Source organism: Pelophylax lessonae (genome assembly GCF_965119305.1).
Source record: "Pelophylax lessonae genome assembly, chromosome: 1".
Lineage (NCBI taxonomy): Eukaryota > Metazoa > Chordata > Amphibia > Anura > Ranidae > Pelophylax > Pelophylax lessonae.
The window spans coordinates 49230683-49247511 of NC_138768.1; the positions used below are offsets into that span (position 1 = coordinate 49230683).

The 16829-nt window shown below is 43.2% G+C and overlaps 1 protein-coding gene and 1 long non-coding RNA gene across 3 annotated transcripts in view; both read right to left on the reverse strand.

The window, feature by feature from the left end:
* Positions 1-16829, reverse strand: part of LOC309553501 — a 1012307-nt gene that overhangs the window by 587636 nt on the left and 407842 nt on the right. The window lies entirely within an intron of this gene.
* ARK2N (arkadia (RNF111) N-terminal like PKA signaling regulator 2N) overlaps positions 1781-16829 on the reverse strand; it is a 93332-nt gene continuing 78283 nt past the window's right edge. For both annotated transcript variants that reach the window (XM_082243530.1, XM_082243531.1), the window contains 2 exons: positions 3204-3333; positions 1781-2545 (listed from right to left, as the gene is read on the reverse strand). In XM_082243530.1, coding sequence (XP_082099656.1) covers positions 2356-2545; positions 3204-3333 — 320 coding nt within the window. In that variant the 3' untranslated portion in view covers positions 1781-2355. The remainder of the gene's footprint in view (positions 2546-3203; positions 3334-16829) is intronic.

Consider the following 16829-nt stretch of genomic DNA (forward strand, 5'->3'; position numbering starts at 1 on the left):
TTTCCTGCAAAACCTTTTCTTCCAAATTCTCTATCTCAATCTACAGCTACAGTGCAACTATGAAGTAAAACAGATATCACAGCTATTCCACTCAGATATAACAGGGCTCTATGAGAGTTACTATAACACCCCACCTCCCCAAGGGCATTAAAGGGACCTCTTCTGCCACAGTGAGGTATTGGGCAACAAAAGGAAAAGCCACATACAGAGGAGGTCACACCCCTCTGCTCTTTCCTCCTGCAAGCATGTTCAACCTGGTAAGAGTGCCAAGACTGGTACCATGAATTATTGAAAAGTGTGCAGTAATAGCCCCCCTCCTCCCAGTCTGCTGTGCTGAGGACTACAGAAATCTTAGAAAAATGTATTAACCTATACTAGTTCTGTTTAATGCAGTTCATCGTTCATTAATGGATGCCTAACAGGTTAGCAAAGTAATTGCTTTATATATTCTTGGAGTTCTGCTTTAAGGCCTAATCTGCCAAAAAAGGCCACATGTATGGTGCAGGCAGTTTCAAATAGTAACCATTACCTGCTTTGGTAAGAAAAAGTAAGGGTAGTTTGTACAGCCACACAAGGGACTGCTCCTATTGTCCCGACAGCTTGAAGTTCAGTTAAAGTGGTTGTAAAGCCTTACATATACCCAGTAAAGCGACTTGCCTCAGGTAATACACAGATGAAACAAATCCTCCTACATAAGTTGTATACCTATCTGCAGCCATCTCTTCTCTACATCTGTTCAAAGTACTGAATTTATAAAGCTTGCCTGAGAATTCAGAAAAAAAAGGTGGTGGAGAGCTGAAGTCACACTCTGCAGAGCTGGGTGAGAAAAGCTCTGAGTGCTGATTGGAGGGAAGAAACACACCCCTCTCCACACAGGTACAGAGCTGAGGCTGTCAATGAGCTGGAGGTCCCTCCCCTGTCACCATGTTTCTCTTGGTGTCAGGATCATGCTGATTGCAGAGGAACAAAGCAGAAGACATAAATGAAACGTAGTGCTCTTAATTGAGACAAGTACACACTATAGGAGGTATATGCTTCATATTTCATGTCTAAGGTTTACAACCACTTTAAGGCACTGAACGTCCGGCTCAATCAAAATTTGACCCCACCTGCAGAATATTAGACTGCAAGCGGTCACTCTTGCACCAGAAGACCAAGATCTGTGATAGGCTTGAAGATAGGACCACACAAATTCAGGACAGCTGAATGAGATTCCTAATGTGACTTACAAAAAACTGATTGGGGGGGGGGTTCCCCATTTGTAAAGGAAATCTCCTTTAAACTGGCTCAGTCAAATGTCCAGAAACTTGTGTTACTGGACTCTAATGCAGCTAATTACTGACTCAACTGCCTCATGCTAGATCTGGGGTCATAACTCCATGTATTGGTCCAGCCTCAGTGTCTGAGAAGATAGTACGTGGGGGATGAAATCAGTTAATGACTGCTTGCATCAAAGCTTTAAGAGGAACTTTGTGCTTAAAAAAGCGAACAAGCAAGATTTTTAATGCAGAAGAGACATGCTTTGTCTCTTCCGCATTAAATTGACTTGCCTGCCTACCCCCTCCCCACCATTGTACAAATTCGGCAATGCCAAAGCTGATGGGACTCCTGCACAGGAGCGATGACATCTCAGCCCAGCCAATGACAGCATATGGGAATGAAGACCCGGAAGGCAGCCGCCCAAAGATGTCAGTGGCCGGCAAAGAGCTCCAGGACATCGCATTCCTGGACTGAAGGAGAGTACATTTCTGCTTTAAGAAAACTTTACGACAAAGTCCCATTACATGTTACCTCCTGTACACAACAGCAGCAGCCATTTTGTGCCCCGACATGGCTGTCCTTCCACCTGACACCAGAGGATTAAAGGTGGCATAATCAGTCAGAATATGGCTACCTTGATACATAGAAATATCCCTGAACTAAAAACTCCAATAGCAAACAAGGGGGGGTTGAGCTTGCTTGATGTGCTGAGGAAGCATCCTTATCAATTTTTATTTCTAATCATACAGTATAAATACTTATGCATATATTATTTTTTTTTTTAATAAACAAAGCATTTAAATTAGCAATAAGGGAAAAACTGAAAGGTGCTTTATACCTTGATGATTCTGGACAGGTATTGCAATTCAGGGGAGGGTAGGGAAGGGTAGTAATCTAAAATTGGATTTGGCCAGCCGCTTAGGTGAAGAAAAAAATAAAATAAAAAAAATAAAATTACTAAATGTGCTTGTTAATGCATGGGTCATCAAACCATAAAAATTCCCGGACTCCTGGAAGAGAGCATGTGTAACCTCAATGGAAGGATTGTGCCGGAGGAAAAGGGGAAATGGGGACAGAAACAGGGAGGGCCCGGCTTTACAGTAAATATTTGCGCCTTGAATCTTCGTCCAGAGTTAGGTCAACTACTTCTGGAGGGGCAGTCCAGTTCTGCTGGGGAGTCACCCCTGTCCATGATGGCGTTTGGTGGGAGCTGTTATACTGGGAGCCAGCTGCATGCTTCCATGATGATACTCTCTGTATAACTCCGCCCCGGGGGTGGACAAACCTTGTGGGAAGAAAGAGAAAGGTAATCAATTGATATATACTTTTCAGACATTGCATGACGACATGTGCATAATGTTAACTTACCATGGCCTAAAAGAGCCCCAAGGCAACGATAAGGCTGAACCGGTGTAGTTTTTGGGGCGGTTTAGAAAAATCTTGGTGACCATTATTACAATAAGCAAATAATACATTATCTCGCTTAAGACACAAGATTTTCCGGAAAATGCCAGGAGGCAGTTTCAGAACAAGATCCTTGAGAACAAAGAAAAAAAGGCCAAAGTGCCCATCACTCCAAAAACTACTTCAGCATCAAAGGTTGCAGGTACGGCCCATTTTGCACCCGCAGCCCAAGGCATCTGCTCTTCTGCCTACCCCTCAGCTCAGCCCTACATATAGGTACTGAAAGTGAGGTAGACCAGAGCAGGAAGAATAGGAAAAATCTTACATTCGGACACTGGTTTTGTGGCAACTGTCTAGGAGGGGATTTCCCTTATTTAGGAAGCATTTCCTCTCATTTCATGTTGTGTCCACACATGGAGGGTAAGTAAACATTCTTAAGGGGGAGAAACTGAGTGAGACTCAAATTATTCTTTACTCTATCCAAAGCGGACACTTGAAGCTGGACTGGCAATCCAAAAGACTCCCAGTCACTGACATACCTTGCGTTTTCTTGAACCCCGACTATCTCCACCTCGCTGCCCGAAGATGCAATGTTTATTTCACCCTCGTTATTCTGGGTCTCGCTAGGGGGTAATTTATCACATGAAGACAGTCCTGGATCCAGATGACCTACAGAGATAAAAAGGACATTGAGACTAAATATTTTAACCAGGGACTATGGTTGGATTATTTCTCTATTGCAGTATGGAGAATCTGGAAGCTCAATACAAGTAAAGAAACTTGCAGCTATAGCTGCTTGCAATAATCGCATGCAAGAAATTCAACATGAATTCAATGTGGGTACCTGCGCTTATGGTAGTAAATAGATTTGAATAACTTCATTTTATAAAGGAGCTGCAGCTAGACAAGAAGGGGTGACTTCTTCAGTGATAATAAAAGGTATAGGTGTTAGCGTAAATTTAAGTTGCGCTGACCTTCAATACCTTCATTAAGAAATCCAACATGCTAGTTGTACCCAAGTCAATCAATGGATCAACTTGGATACAATCAGCCTGCCCATAGATGGAATCGAATATCGGTCGGTTTAGCAGCAGATTTGAACTATCTATGGCCAGCTTAAAGGAGGAGGACCATAACCACTGACAGTTTTATTTTTGTCATCTGTGTCCCATAGGGGATCGCCCTTTACTTCCTGTCCCATAGCCAAAGCAGTTAGAGGAAATCCAACCAAAGCGACGTCATCATTCAAAGTGGTCATCAGAGCCAGGTTCCCCATCAGAAGATTTTCCCTCTATTCTTGTTCAGGGTTTTTATTTCACATTAAGTGATAACGGTAAACACAAAAAAAAGGGGTGCATCTACCTAATGGGGACACAGACTGCAATAAAAACCTGACAGGGGTTCTAATTCCTCCTCATTCTATCCAAAACTAATTTTTTTCTTTTTTTTTGAAAATCTTTTTATTGAAATATAAACATAAAAAAACAAAACAAATTAAACAAACAACGGTGCAAAGGCTCAGACAGGAGCCGAATCTACTAGTCATGTAGGCATGTAAGGAATAGTACCCACGCAGGGGTCCAATATAGAGTACAGTAGATATAATGATGCACGGGCCCTGAGAAGAAGACACATAAGAGCAAACAACAGATCATGTAGCTAGTGCAAAGGGCCCCACAAGACCCACCCAGGTGGCATTATAGTAGACCTGAAAAATCCCCCATCACCCCAGGGTACAACTGTGCACTTGGATAAGGAACATCAGACCGTACAGAACCATAGGGCGAGGCCCCCCTCAATCGCTGCCAGCTGTGGATGAGTCAGCCAACCATCTGGACCATACTTTGTCAAACTTTCTGGGGCACCCCCTGTGGGCATACGTGTCTTTGTATAGGGGAAGAACCGAGTTCACCAAGACCCGCCACTGGTGCACCGTGGGTGGGGAGCGTCGTCGCCAGTGAAGTACAATAGATTTCCTGGCATAAAAAAGTAAAAGGCCAAGCAACGTCCAGTCCGCCACCCGGGTCACCAAGTCATCGAGCAGTCCCAAGAGACAGATCCTCGGGTAAGGATCCAGCGAAACAGAGGAGACCCGGCTGATCATATGGAGCACCCCAGACCAGAATGCAGAAAGGTGGGGGCAGGTCCAGAAAATGTGGAGGAAATCCCCCGGGACCTGGCCACACCGCCAGCACTCCGGAGAGTGGGAAGCATGGATCTTTTGCATCCGGTGCGGGGTGAGATGGGCAATCTTGAATTGGATAAGTCTGTCACAAAGAGAAACTAACATTTGAAATGGTTGTTCCCACATGTTAATCCAGTCCTCCTGGTCCAAGTCCGGGACATCCCTGGTCCAGCGAGCAAGGAGACCAGTGAGTTTCGGAGAGTGGACCCGAAGGAGATGCGCGTAGAGGGTCAACACCGCCCTCCCCGAGCAATCGTACCTCAAAACCCTCTCTAGGTCTGATTGGACCATCTGAGAGCCCCCGGACGGAAACTGGGACCTGAAGGCATGGGAGAATTGTAGGTATCTGAAGACCAAAGACGAAGGGACCTGGAACGTAAGAGTTTTTTCTTTAGTTATACTTTACCCCCTTCAATCCATGGGAACTTTCACCCCCTTCCTGCCCAGGCCAATTTTCAGCTCTGTCACACTTTGAATAACAATTGCGCAGTTATGCAACACTTTACCCAAATGACATTTTTAAAAAATTTTCCCACAACTAGAGCATTCTTTTGGTGGTATTTGATCACCACTTTGTTTTTTATTTTTTGTTAAACAAATATAAAAAGACCAAAAATATTTAAAAAAACAAAAAAAACAAAACCATTTTTCTTCGCTTGTTATAAAATTTTGTTAGTAAGTTTTCTCCTTCACTGATGAGGCGGCACGGATAAGGAGGCCGCTTATCGGCTCTCCTCTACTCACACGGTCACCGAATAGAGGAAAGCCCATAACTGTCACTTGCTGGTTAAACTGTGATTGGACACAGCTGATCACATGGTAAAGAGCCTACGTCATAGGCTCTTTACCAAGATCGGAGATGCAGTGTCAGAGCGACACATCGCACTACCAATCGCCACGCAACCCCGGGAGCGCGCACGAGCGGCCTATCCTGCTGGATGTCATACAACGCCCAGTCAAGATAATGGAACCACCGCCCGGCCATCATTCTGCTATTGGCCGGACTGGATGTGGTTAATGGAGACTGGAGGAACTCTTCCTCTTATTGCTGTAGGAAGGACAATTCGTAATGTAGGCCATACATGGGTCGAATTCCAAACAAACTTTATTTCGAAAATCAGAAAATGTGTGTGTATTTTGTGATCCGATGGTGCCATCATTGATTTTGAAATTTGACCAACCAAGCCTTTAATTTCACCCCATGTTGCTACAGAAAAGAATTTTAGTGGCTGGGGATTTTACTCTCTTCCCATGAATTTTCTTTCCTTTATTTTCATGCGCATTTCTTTTTTGGATTATTCTTCTCACATTATTCTCCCATCATTGATTAGAAAATCATTAATTTTTCAAAAAATTTCCAACATGCCTGATCACTCAAATTTGATGTTCTCCCTAATGGTGCAAAATTCAAACAAAAAAGAAGATTTTCGAAAGAACTTCGACCCATATATGGCTGGCCTTAGCGTGAAACTGTCACTGAAATGAATGCCCCTGGAAGATTCAACGGCAGTGAATATCAGAATTACTGCTTTATAAACCCGCTTGGTTAAACACCCTCCTTAGAATTATGGTATGTACTGAAAGGCCAGAACTTTGTAAGCAGTGGTTCTCTCTATGAAACTTTCTACACTGAACAGTAACCCCAATGGTCCAAATCTCAAACCTATCCAGATCTGTTACGCAGACCCTTAGACTTTTTTTCCCTTTATTTACAGAGCCTTGCGAAAGTATTCGGCCCCCTGGAGCTTTTCGACATTTTGCCACATTTCAGGCTTCAAACAAAGATATAAAACTAATTTTTGGTGAAGAATCAACAAGTGGGACACAATCATGAAGTGGAGCTAAATTTATTGGATATTTCAAATTTTAACAAATAAAAAACTGAAAAATTGGGCGTGCAATATTATTCAGCCCCCTTAAATTAATACTTTGTAGCGCCACCTTTTGCTGCGATTACAGCTGTAAGTCGCTTGGGGTATGTCTCTATCAGTTTTGTACATCGAGAGACTGACATTTTTGCCCATTCCTCCTTGCCAAACAGCTCGTGCTCAGTGAGCGTTTGTGAACAGCAGTTTTCAGTTCTTTCCACAGATTCTCGATTGGATTCAGGTCTGGACTTTGACTTGGCCATTCTAACACCTGGATATGTTTATTTGTGAATCATTCCATTGTAGATTTTGCTTTATGTTTTGGATCATTGTCTTGTTGGAAGACAAATCTCCGTATCAGTCTCAGGTCTTTTGCAGACTCCCATCAGGTTTTCTTCCAGAATGGTCCTGTATTTGGCTCCATCCATCTTCCCATCAATTTTAACCATCTTCCCTGTCCCTGCTGAAGAAAAGCAGGCCCAAACCATGATGCTGCCACCACCATGTTTGTCAGTGGGGATGGTGTGTTCAGGGTGATGAGCTGTGTTGCTTTTACGCCAAACATAACATTTTGTATTGTTGCCAAAAAGTTTGATTTTGGTTTCATCTGACCAGAGCACCTTCTTCCACATGTTTGGTGTGTCTCCCAGGTGGCTTGTGGCAAACTTTAAACAACACTTTTTATGGATATCTTTAAGAAATGGCTTTCTTCTTGCCACTCTTCCATAAAGGCCAGATTTGTGCAGTTTATACGACTGATTGTTGTCCTATGGACAGAGTCTCCCACCTCAGCTGTAGATCTCTGCAGTTCATCCAGAGTGATCATGGGCCTCTTGGCTGCATCTCTGATCAGTCTTCTCCTTGTATGAGCTGAAAGTTTAGAGGGACGGCCAGGTCTTCGTAGATTTGCAGTGGTCTGATACCCCTTCCATTTCAATGTTATCACTTGCACAGTGCTCCTTGGGATGTTTAAAGCTTGGGAAATTTTTTTGTATCCAAATCCGGCTTTAAACTTCTCCTCAACAGTATCTCGGACCTGCCTGGTGTGTTCCTTGTTCTTCATGATGCTCTCTGCGCTTTAAACGGACCTCTGAGATTATCACAGTGCAGGTGCATTTATACAGAGACTTGATTACACACAGGGGGATTCTATTTATCATCATTAGTCATTTAGGTCAACAATGGATCATTCAGAGATCCTCACTGAGCGTCTGGAGAGAGTTTGTTGCACTGAAAGTAAATTTTGCACGCCCAATTTTTCAGTTTTTTATTTGTTAACAAAGTTTGAAATATCCAATAAATTTCGTTCCACTTCATGATTGTGTCCCACTTGTTGATTCTTCACAAAAAATTACAGTTTTATATCTTTATGTTTGAAGCCTGAAATGTGGCAAAAGGTCACAAAGTTCAAGGGGGCCAAATACTTTCGCAAGGCACTGTACATCTGGTGATCCTGTCAGTAATAATTCCTGTGTTAGGATGACAACACTCGCTCATTGTACAGTATCTATGGAGGGGCAGCATTGTCACCCCTAGGACAAGACTACAGAATATCTCCTCTATTTCTCTTAAAGCATATGCCAACACAAAAGTAAATAAAAAAAAAAAAGAAACAAACCTATATGCAGTACATTACAGCCATACATGCACATTTGCCCTCCTTTATCTCTTTAAAATACTACAAGTTAATAAACATATCTGTAGATCTGCTATTCAGCTCGTAAGTCCTGTTGCAGGCTGACAGCAAACCATTTTTGTGGACCGAGTGGTGTCAGCCATGTCTAATTGTCTTTTGCTAAACTACTATACCACCCCCCCAACTTCTACAACAGGAAGGTAATCGTTCTATAGTCCAAGATAATGACTAGAAGGCTGCTTAAGATAATACGGGAAGTGTGCAGAGAACACAAGAAAGCTGTGAATTTCTGACATGAGTGACAGTTTTTTTTTCTTCAATTATCAAACACAATCCTTGAATAATTTAATAGACCAAATAGGAGAAGTTCCTTGTAAGGGTTTACATGCCCTTTAGGAGTGCAGCACAGACAGTAATGCACAGAAAGTTATCAGCTCACTAGACTTCTGGCAAAATCAACAAGTGTTATTTATGGGGTTTTTTTCACCCTTATTAACCACTTCCGGATCAGGCCTTTTTCTGACACTTGTGCACAAGTTAAATCAGTTTTTTTTTTGCTAAAAAATTACTTAGAACCCCCAAACATTATACAGCTGCAAGAAAAGTATGTGAACCCTTTGGAATGATATGGATTTCTGCACAAATTGGTCATAAAATGTGATCTGATCATCATCTAAGTCACAACAATAGACAATCACAGTCTGCTTAAAATAATAACACACAAAGAATGAAATTTGGCCATGTTTTTATTGAACACACCATGTAAACATTCACAGTGCAGGTGGAAAAAGTATGTGAACCCTTGGCTTTAATAACTGGTTAAAGCGGAGTTCCGGGCAGAGAATCGTTTTTTTTTTGAACATACCCCCGGGACAGTCAGGGCTAGCACATTCCACAATGGCTAGCCTCTGATCTGTCCCGGTTCGCACTTACCTTTAAGAAATACTTACTTAGAAGTTTTCTTCCACAGCGTTTCCATCTCGGTTGTGGGCAGCTGAAGCCGGCGCGGTCCTCTTCTCCGTCTTCTTCCGCGTCTTCGTGTCCCAGAATGCGCTGCACCGGCCCCTCTCGTCACTTCCGGTGCGGCGCCGCACATTCCTAAACAGCTTCTGGGCATGCCCAGAAGCTGTTTAGCAGGGGAATGCGGCGTCGCCCGGAAATGACGAGCGGGGCCGGTGCGGCGCATTGATTCCTGGGAGCTATGACGTTTAGCTCCCAGGAATCATCGCGAGGCAGGAAGTGACGGGGTGAGCCGCGGCGCTGGAGGAGGAAGCTGTCATAGGTGAGTATTTACGATCGTCAATAAAAAGGTGAGTAAACAAAAAAAAAAAAAATAACTATCCAATTCCTTTTCAGGTGCGGCATACCTAGCGGAGGGGCACAAAAAAAAAAAATCTTTTTTGTGCCCGGAACTCCGCTTTAAATCTCCTTTGGCAGCAATAACTTCAACCAAAGGTTTCCTGTCGTAGCAGATCAGACGTGCACAACGGTCAGGAGTAATTCTTGACCATTCCTCTTTACAGAACTGTTTCAGTTCAGCAATATTCTTGGGATGTCTGGTGTGAATCGCTTTCTTGAGGTCATGCCACAGCATCTCAATCGGGTTGAGGTCAGGACTCTAAATGGGCCACTTCAGAAGGCGTATTTTCTTCTGTTTAAGCCATTCTGTTGTTGATTTGCTTCTATACTTTGGGCCATTGTCCTGTTGCAACACCCATCTTCTGTTGAGCTTCATATGATAGACAGATGGCCTTAAATTCTCCTGCAAAATCTCTTGATAAACTTGGGAATTCATTTTTCCTTCGATGATAGCAATCCGTCCAGGCCCTGACGCAGCAAAGCAGCCCCAAACCATGATGCCCCCACCACCATACTTCACAGTTGGGATGAGGTTTTGAAGTTGGTGTGCTGTGCCTCTTTTTCGCCACACATAGTGTTGTGTGTTTCTTCCAAACAACTCAACTTTGGTTTCATCTGTACACAGAATATTTTGCCAGTACTGCTGTGGAACATCCAGGTGCTCTTGTGCAAACTGTAAACGTGCAGCAATGTTTTGTTTGGACAGCAGTGGTTTCCCCTGTGGTATCCTCCCATGAAATCCATTCTTGTTTAGTGTTTTACGTAGTGTAGACTCACTAACAGGGATGTTAGCATTTGCCAGTGACTTTTGTAAGTCTTTAGCTGACACTCTAGGATTCTTCTTCACCTCATTGAGCAGTCTGCGCTGTGCTCTTGCAGTCATCTTTACAGGACGGCCACTCCTAGGGAGAGTAGAAGCAGTGCTGAACTTTCTCCATTTATAGACAATTTGTCTTACCATGGACTGAGGAACAGCAAGGCTTTTGGAGATACTTTTATAACTTTTTCCAGCTTTATGCAAGTCAACAATTCTTAATCGTAGGTCTTCTGAGAGCTCTTTTGTGTGAGGCATCATTCACATCAGGCAATGCTTCTTGTGAAAAGCAAACCCAGAACTGTTGTCTGTTTTTTATAGGGCAGGGCAGCTGTAACCAACACCTCCAATCTCATCGATTGGACTCCAGTTGGCTGACATCTCTGTGTGTTATTAGTTTAAGCAGATTGTGATTGTCTATTGTTGTGACTTAGATGATGATCAGATCACATTTTTTGACCAATTTGTGCAGAAATCCATATCATTCCAAAGGGTTCACATACTTTTTCTTGCAGCTGTATATTTCTTTTTAGCAGAGACCCTAGAGAATAAAATGAAGATGGCTGCAATATTTTTTATCACACTTGCGCAGTGGTCTTACAAGCGCAATTTTACGCCGAGTAAATAGATACCCAACATGTCATGCTTCAAAAATGCGCACGCTAGTGGAATAGCGACAAACATTGGTACCTAAAAATCCCCATAGGCAACACTTTAAAAAATTTTTTACAGGTTACCAGTTTACAGTTACAGAGGCAGCCTAGGGCTCAAATTATTGCTCTTGCTCCAATGATCATGGCGAAACCTCACATGTGTGGTTTGAACACTGTTTACATATGTGGGAGCGACTTTTGTATGTGTTAGCTGCTTCGCGTGAGCCAAAGGGGACGGGCGCTTTATTTTATTTTTTTCCCTATTCTAGCTTTTATTTTTACACACTCCTTTAAAAAAAAAAAAAAAAAGTTTTGATCACTTTTATTCCTATTACAAGGAATGTAAACATCTCTTGTAATAGAAATAAGCATGACAGGACCTCTTTAATGTGGGATCTGGGGTCAAAGACCTCAGATCTCACATCTACACTAAAAAAAAAAAAAAGTTGACTAATCTACTGTAGTATGTATCTCCTACATCGGGTGTATTAGGACCCTGTTACAATTACACCAATGGGGCAAGTATAACTCCCCACTATGTCCCAAAGACCAGGGAGACTCAACACTCATGCTATGGAGATGTCCAGAATAAACCAGATATTAGATGCAGATAATTAACACAATCTCATCCTCCATAATTATACCTCAGGACCTTTTAACGTGTTTACTGGACGCTGTAGATTCAGAAGCCTAATAACCAATTATACTCATAGCAGACATATACACAGTGCACAGCCTGATCCCCTCAACCCATAAGACACTTGTGGATACAGTTGAACTCCAATTTGATACGTACAGTAATGACATGGCTTAGAACAGTAATGATGAGAAACATTGAGTCATTGAGGACAGTACTGGGGGGCTCAGGACAGTAATGTGATAGCCGATAATGTGGGGAGCTGAAGACAGTAATGTAAGGGGGGGACTGAGGACAGTAATGTAAAGGGGGGATTTTGATGTGAAGGGGAGCGACAGATGTGAAGAGGGGACTGTGGATGCTGATGTAAAAACAGGATTTTGATATGAGGCTCGATTCAGATCAGTGCATGCGTTTTTGCACGTGCATGTAGTGGGTAGGGCAGCCTATTCATTTTCATGGGCTGCCCTACCTGTGAGGAAAGCAAGGAAAGAAGTCCCAACCTTTTTTTTTTTAAATTGCACCCCACCAAGCTGCATGTGGTTTGGTGCAATGCGAAAATGTGCTGTAGGCGCCAATGTGTGGGGGTGCCATTAAGAATTGCTAAAGTGCATTTCTCTGGGCCAGGAAGGCTTGCAATATCGCACATTCCCCAACCACAGAGTTGTGAACCGACCCTGGGGGTCTGGGCTGATTTTTGGACATCAGCTGGAAGAAAATTTTACTGACTGGACCTCATGAATTTAAATTCAATACGCCTGGTGTATAATATTAGGTTGTCTATACGATATACCAGCAGTTCTGGATGTACAGGTGGTCGTTAGGCCAATAAAAACATATGGTTAGCATGACTCCGCCCACTATTCGGAAATCAGGAGTAACCCTGCTATTTTTGGGATAATATTTTGGAAAAACATATGAGAACACGGTTAGAAGAATGCTCTACTATGCAACTTAAGGAGGATTTAGGAAATGTTCTGAGGCCTTGGCCATGGACCACATAGTGGAACACTGTACAGGGTATAAATCTCTGGGGAGAATAAAGGAAACAAAAATTTACATCTGTAGTCATATTAAATGATGATCGAAGACCCAGATTTATAAACTTTGTTATATCCATGTCTTCTGAAATTCAAGCATATTTTCTGTGGCTACTGCCAATACAAGAAACTTAAAATGTGCAGCTCCCCCTAAATACTTACCCAAACTATTGCCACAAAGTTGGGAGCATAAAATTGTCCAAAATGTTTTGGTATGCTGATGCCTAAAGAGTCCCCTTCACTGGAACTAAGGGGCCAAGCCCAACGCCTGGAAAACAACCCCACACCATATTCCCCTCCCACCACATGATTTGGACCAGTGCACAAAGAATGGTCCATAAAGACATGGATGGGTGAGTTTGGGGTGGAGAAACTTGACTGGCCTGCACAGATACCTGACCTCAACCCCATAGAGCACCTTTTGGGATGAATTCAAGCAGAGACTGTGAGCCAGACCTTCTCGTCTACATCCGTGCCTGACCTCACAAATGCACTTTCGGAAGAATGTTAAAACATTCCCCTAGACACACTCCTAAACGTTGTGGACAGCCTTCCCAAAGTTGCTTTGATCGGGTCTTCGGCAGCCGTGCAGGCTGGTTGCCTGGGTCTCCCGGTGTCATTACAAGACAGCCGACCGTCGGCTATAGATGCCGGTACTGGGGTGATGCCTCTAGCTGCAGGCATCACTCCGGTACAAGCACTTTCCGAAATATTCCTATATAACCGGGGAAAGTACATATCGGCTCTCGATATATCGGCTTTGCCGATAATCGGTTGATCCCTACCACAAAGTATCCCACTTACAATACGCCAAACAGCACCGAGACAAGCCTCAAACCTTCTGGCACAAAGTTATTTGGAGTGATGAGACCAAAATCTAGCTACATATCTATCTATATTCACACACACACACACACACACCTGAACTTTTATAACCACTTATTGCAGGAGAATAAAAAAATAAAATCAGGCCACCAGACTGACTGTGGACTGTGACAGAGCTATGTAAATCTCAAGACCAGATGGGGAGGAATACAGATCATTTGGCAAGTAAAACCGTTTTCATACAGGTAATTCAGGTGTATTTTGCGGTTTACCCAAGTCTGCAAGATATTGGTTATATCAGCTAATAAGTACTCCTGACCATAAGCAAAGTCCACTAACACAGGAAATAGAATTTACTCAAACTGACTCCTGATTGGTTTCAATTGGTTACTGCACTTCAATCATTACTGCCTGGTAAAAAATAGTAAAGGCTCAAATCCTAGCCAACAACAGTAATGGTATTTATTTTGGATTGACTAATTCATCAAGGTCTTTTTATGACTGTACTGCTCCCATATAGAACACTAGTAAAACCTATTTTACTGGCACTGGATCAATATGGGCTATATTATATTTATCCCTCTGTATTATGGTTTTGAAGCACTGTCAGGTTATCTGAGGAATCTTTCAACGTTATGTTCAACTAAGATATTTGGATAGAATACAAAAAGGTTAGAACTCCTGTCAGGTTTTTACTGACTTCCAGCACTCTGTTAGAGAGATTTAATCTCGCCTATTAGTTCTATTGACAACCTTTTACCAGACTGGAAGTGAGGGGAATTTGCCAAAAGCAACACAGACAGAAGGAAGATGAGAACACCTGTCAAATGTTTATTTTTGTATTTCCTTGTTTCAGATTGTTCCCCTCTTCCTGTCTGGTCAAACAGTTACAGCTGCTTCTTTGGACTGATTTTTTGCTACACATCAGAAAAAAAACTGAAGGCTTGGTCGTATATTACAGTTTGAAGTGTTACTAAACCCACAACCGTAAAATCAATTTGTATATGCAGTAAAGCATGCTTGTTATACTCACTGTGGAACCTAAGGGGTTAAACCTCTGCATTGTGTAAAAAGGCTTTTAATCCTGTCTTCTCTAAACCTCCCCTTCTTCCACAGTCCTCAAACCATCTGCTTATAGAACAGAGCCTTGAAGGCACTCTTCACATGCTCAGCTTGGTGTGTATTGCTAGATATAAATGGATTTTTGTAAAATCTTACCGTAAAATCCTTTTCTCTTAGCTCATTGACAGACGTAGTCCTCGGTGATACACCACCTTCGGTTATGTTGCCTCCACAGGAGCAGGACTAGACAGGAAATTAAAAAGCTCTGGCCACACCCTAGGGGCAGTCCCAGAGGGTATATCCTCTCTCTCTCTGCCTCAGCAAATCAGTTATGTGAAAAAGCAGTCTTTAGAGATTTTAACCCAACTCAAAAAACAGAGGGGCGGGGACTACGTCTGTCAATGAGCTAAGAGAAAAGGATTTTACGGTAAGATTTTACAAAAATCCATTTTTCTCTAGCGCTCATTGACAGACGTAGTCCTCGGTGATACACCACCTTCGGGACGTCCCAGAGCAGTATCACAACTGAGGGGTGGGAAAATGAAATCAAATCCCAATCTAGAAGGCCCAACCGGTGCCAACTAGAAGTTTACAATGCTCATCCTTAATGATGAGACTCAACAAAAAAAGAGAAAAATTTTTATTTTTTTTTTTCAAACAGAAAAAAACCCTCGAGGTAGACCACCGGTCTCCTCAAAATTGCGGCCTGCAAAACCTTGCGGCCAAATGAGGCATCCGCCGATGCAGTCACATCAATTTTATAGAATTTTGTAAAGGTATGTACCGACGACCAGGTGGCCGCCTTACATACCTGGACCACTGACGCCTGATGGCGAAAGGCCCAGGAAGTACTGAGCGCTCGAGTGGAGTGCGCCCTAACAGGGAACGGAGGACTCTGACCCTTAATAGAATAAGCCTGTACCACCGTTTGTCTAATCCATTTGGCAATGGTCGCGGCAGATGCAGGCAAACCCTTTCTGGGGCCATCCGTGATCACAAAAAGTGAATCCGTCTTACGGAAAGATTCCGTAGCTTTCAGGTATACCCTGATTGCCCGAACCACATCTAAGGAATCCAACGCATGTTCCCGATGATGCTTGGGCTAAGGACACAAGGAAGGTAGTACAATATCTTCATTCAGATGAAAATCTGAAACCACCTTAGGAAGAAAAGATGGCTTAGGATGAAGTACTACCTTATCCCTATGAATCACTAGGTATGGGGACTGGCATGATAATGCAGCCAGTTCTGACACCCTGCGAGCAGAAGTAATAGCCACCAAGAAGGCCACCTTCTGGGATAAAGTAAGCAAGGGAATCTCCCTGATGTTTTCAAAGGGAGGTTTCTGTAGAACCGACAAAACCAAATTAAGATCCCAGGGCGGTAAGGGCGCGCGGACTGGAGGAGCCAGGTGCCGCACCCCCTGGATGAAATTCCGCACCAAGGACTTGGTAGCTAAAGGTTTCTGAAAGAAGATTGCTAATGCTGAAACTTGACCCTTGATGGTGCTCAAGGCTAGCTTCTGCTCAACCCCTTGTTGCAAAAAGGCCAATATTCGAGTCACCGAATAGGTACGTGGAGGAAATCCTAAAGATTCGCACCACGCAATATAAGTCTTCCATGTGTGATAATAGACTTTGCTGGAAGTCGCTTTCCTTGCTTTAATAAGGGTAGGAATGACTGAAGTAGACAAACCTCTGTCCTTCAGTACTTGGGTCTCAATGGCCAGGCCATTAAACCCAGCGACTGTAAAGCATGATGGTAAATTGGTCCTTGAGACCACAGACACTCCCTGAGACGAAGTTCCCACGGAACGTCTACGACTAACATGTCCAAGTCGGCCAGGCCGGCTTGAGGAGGCCAGCCTAGAATTTCTAGGACCACTGGCGCTGATAGAATCTGAACCAGGCGTCCCTAGAGGTATCTGGCCCCGACCATCCGAGAAAGTCTGGTCGTTTTCTGTTCCCACACATTTATCAGATACCTGATTGTTATCAGGAAAGGTGATCTTTTCTGGTTGAACCTCAGGGACTGAAGTCACCCGACTAGAGGCTACTTGGCCTATCTGGTCAACCAGATCCGATTC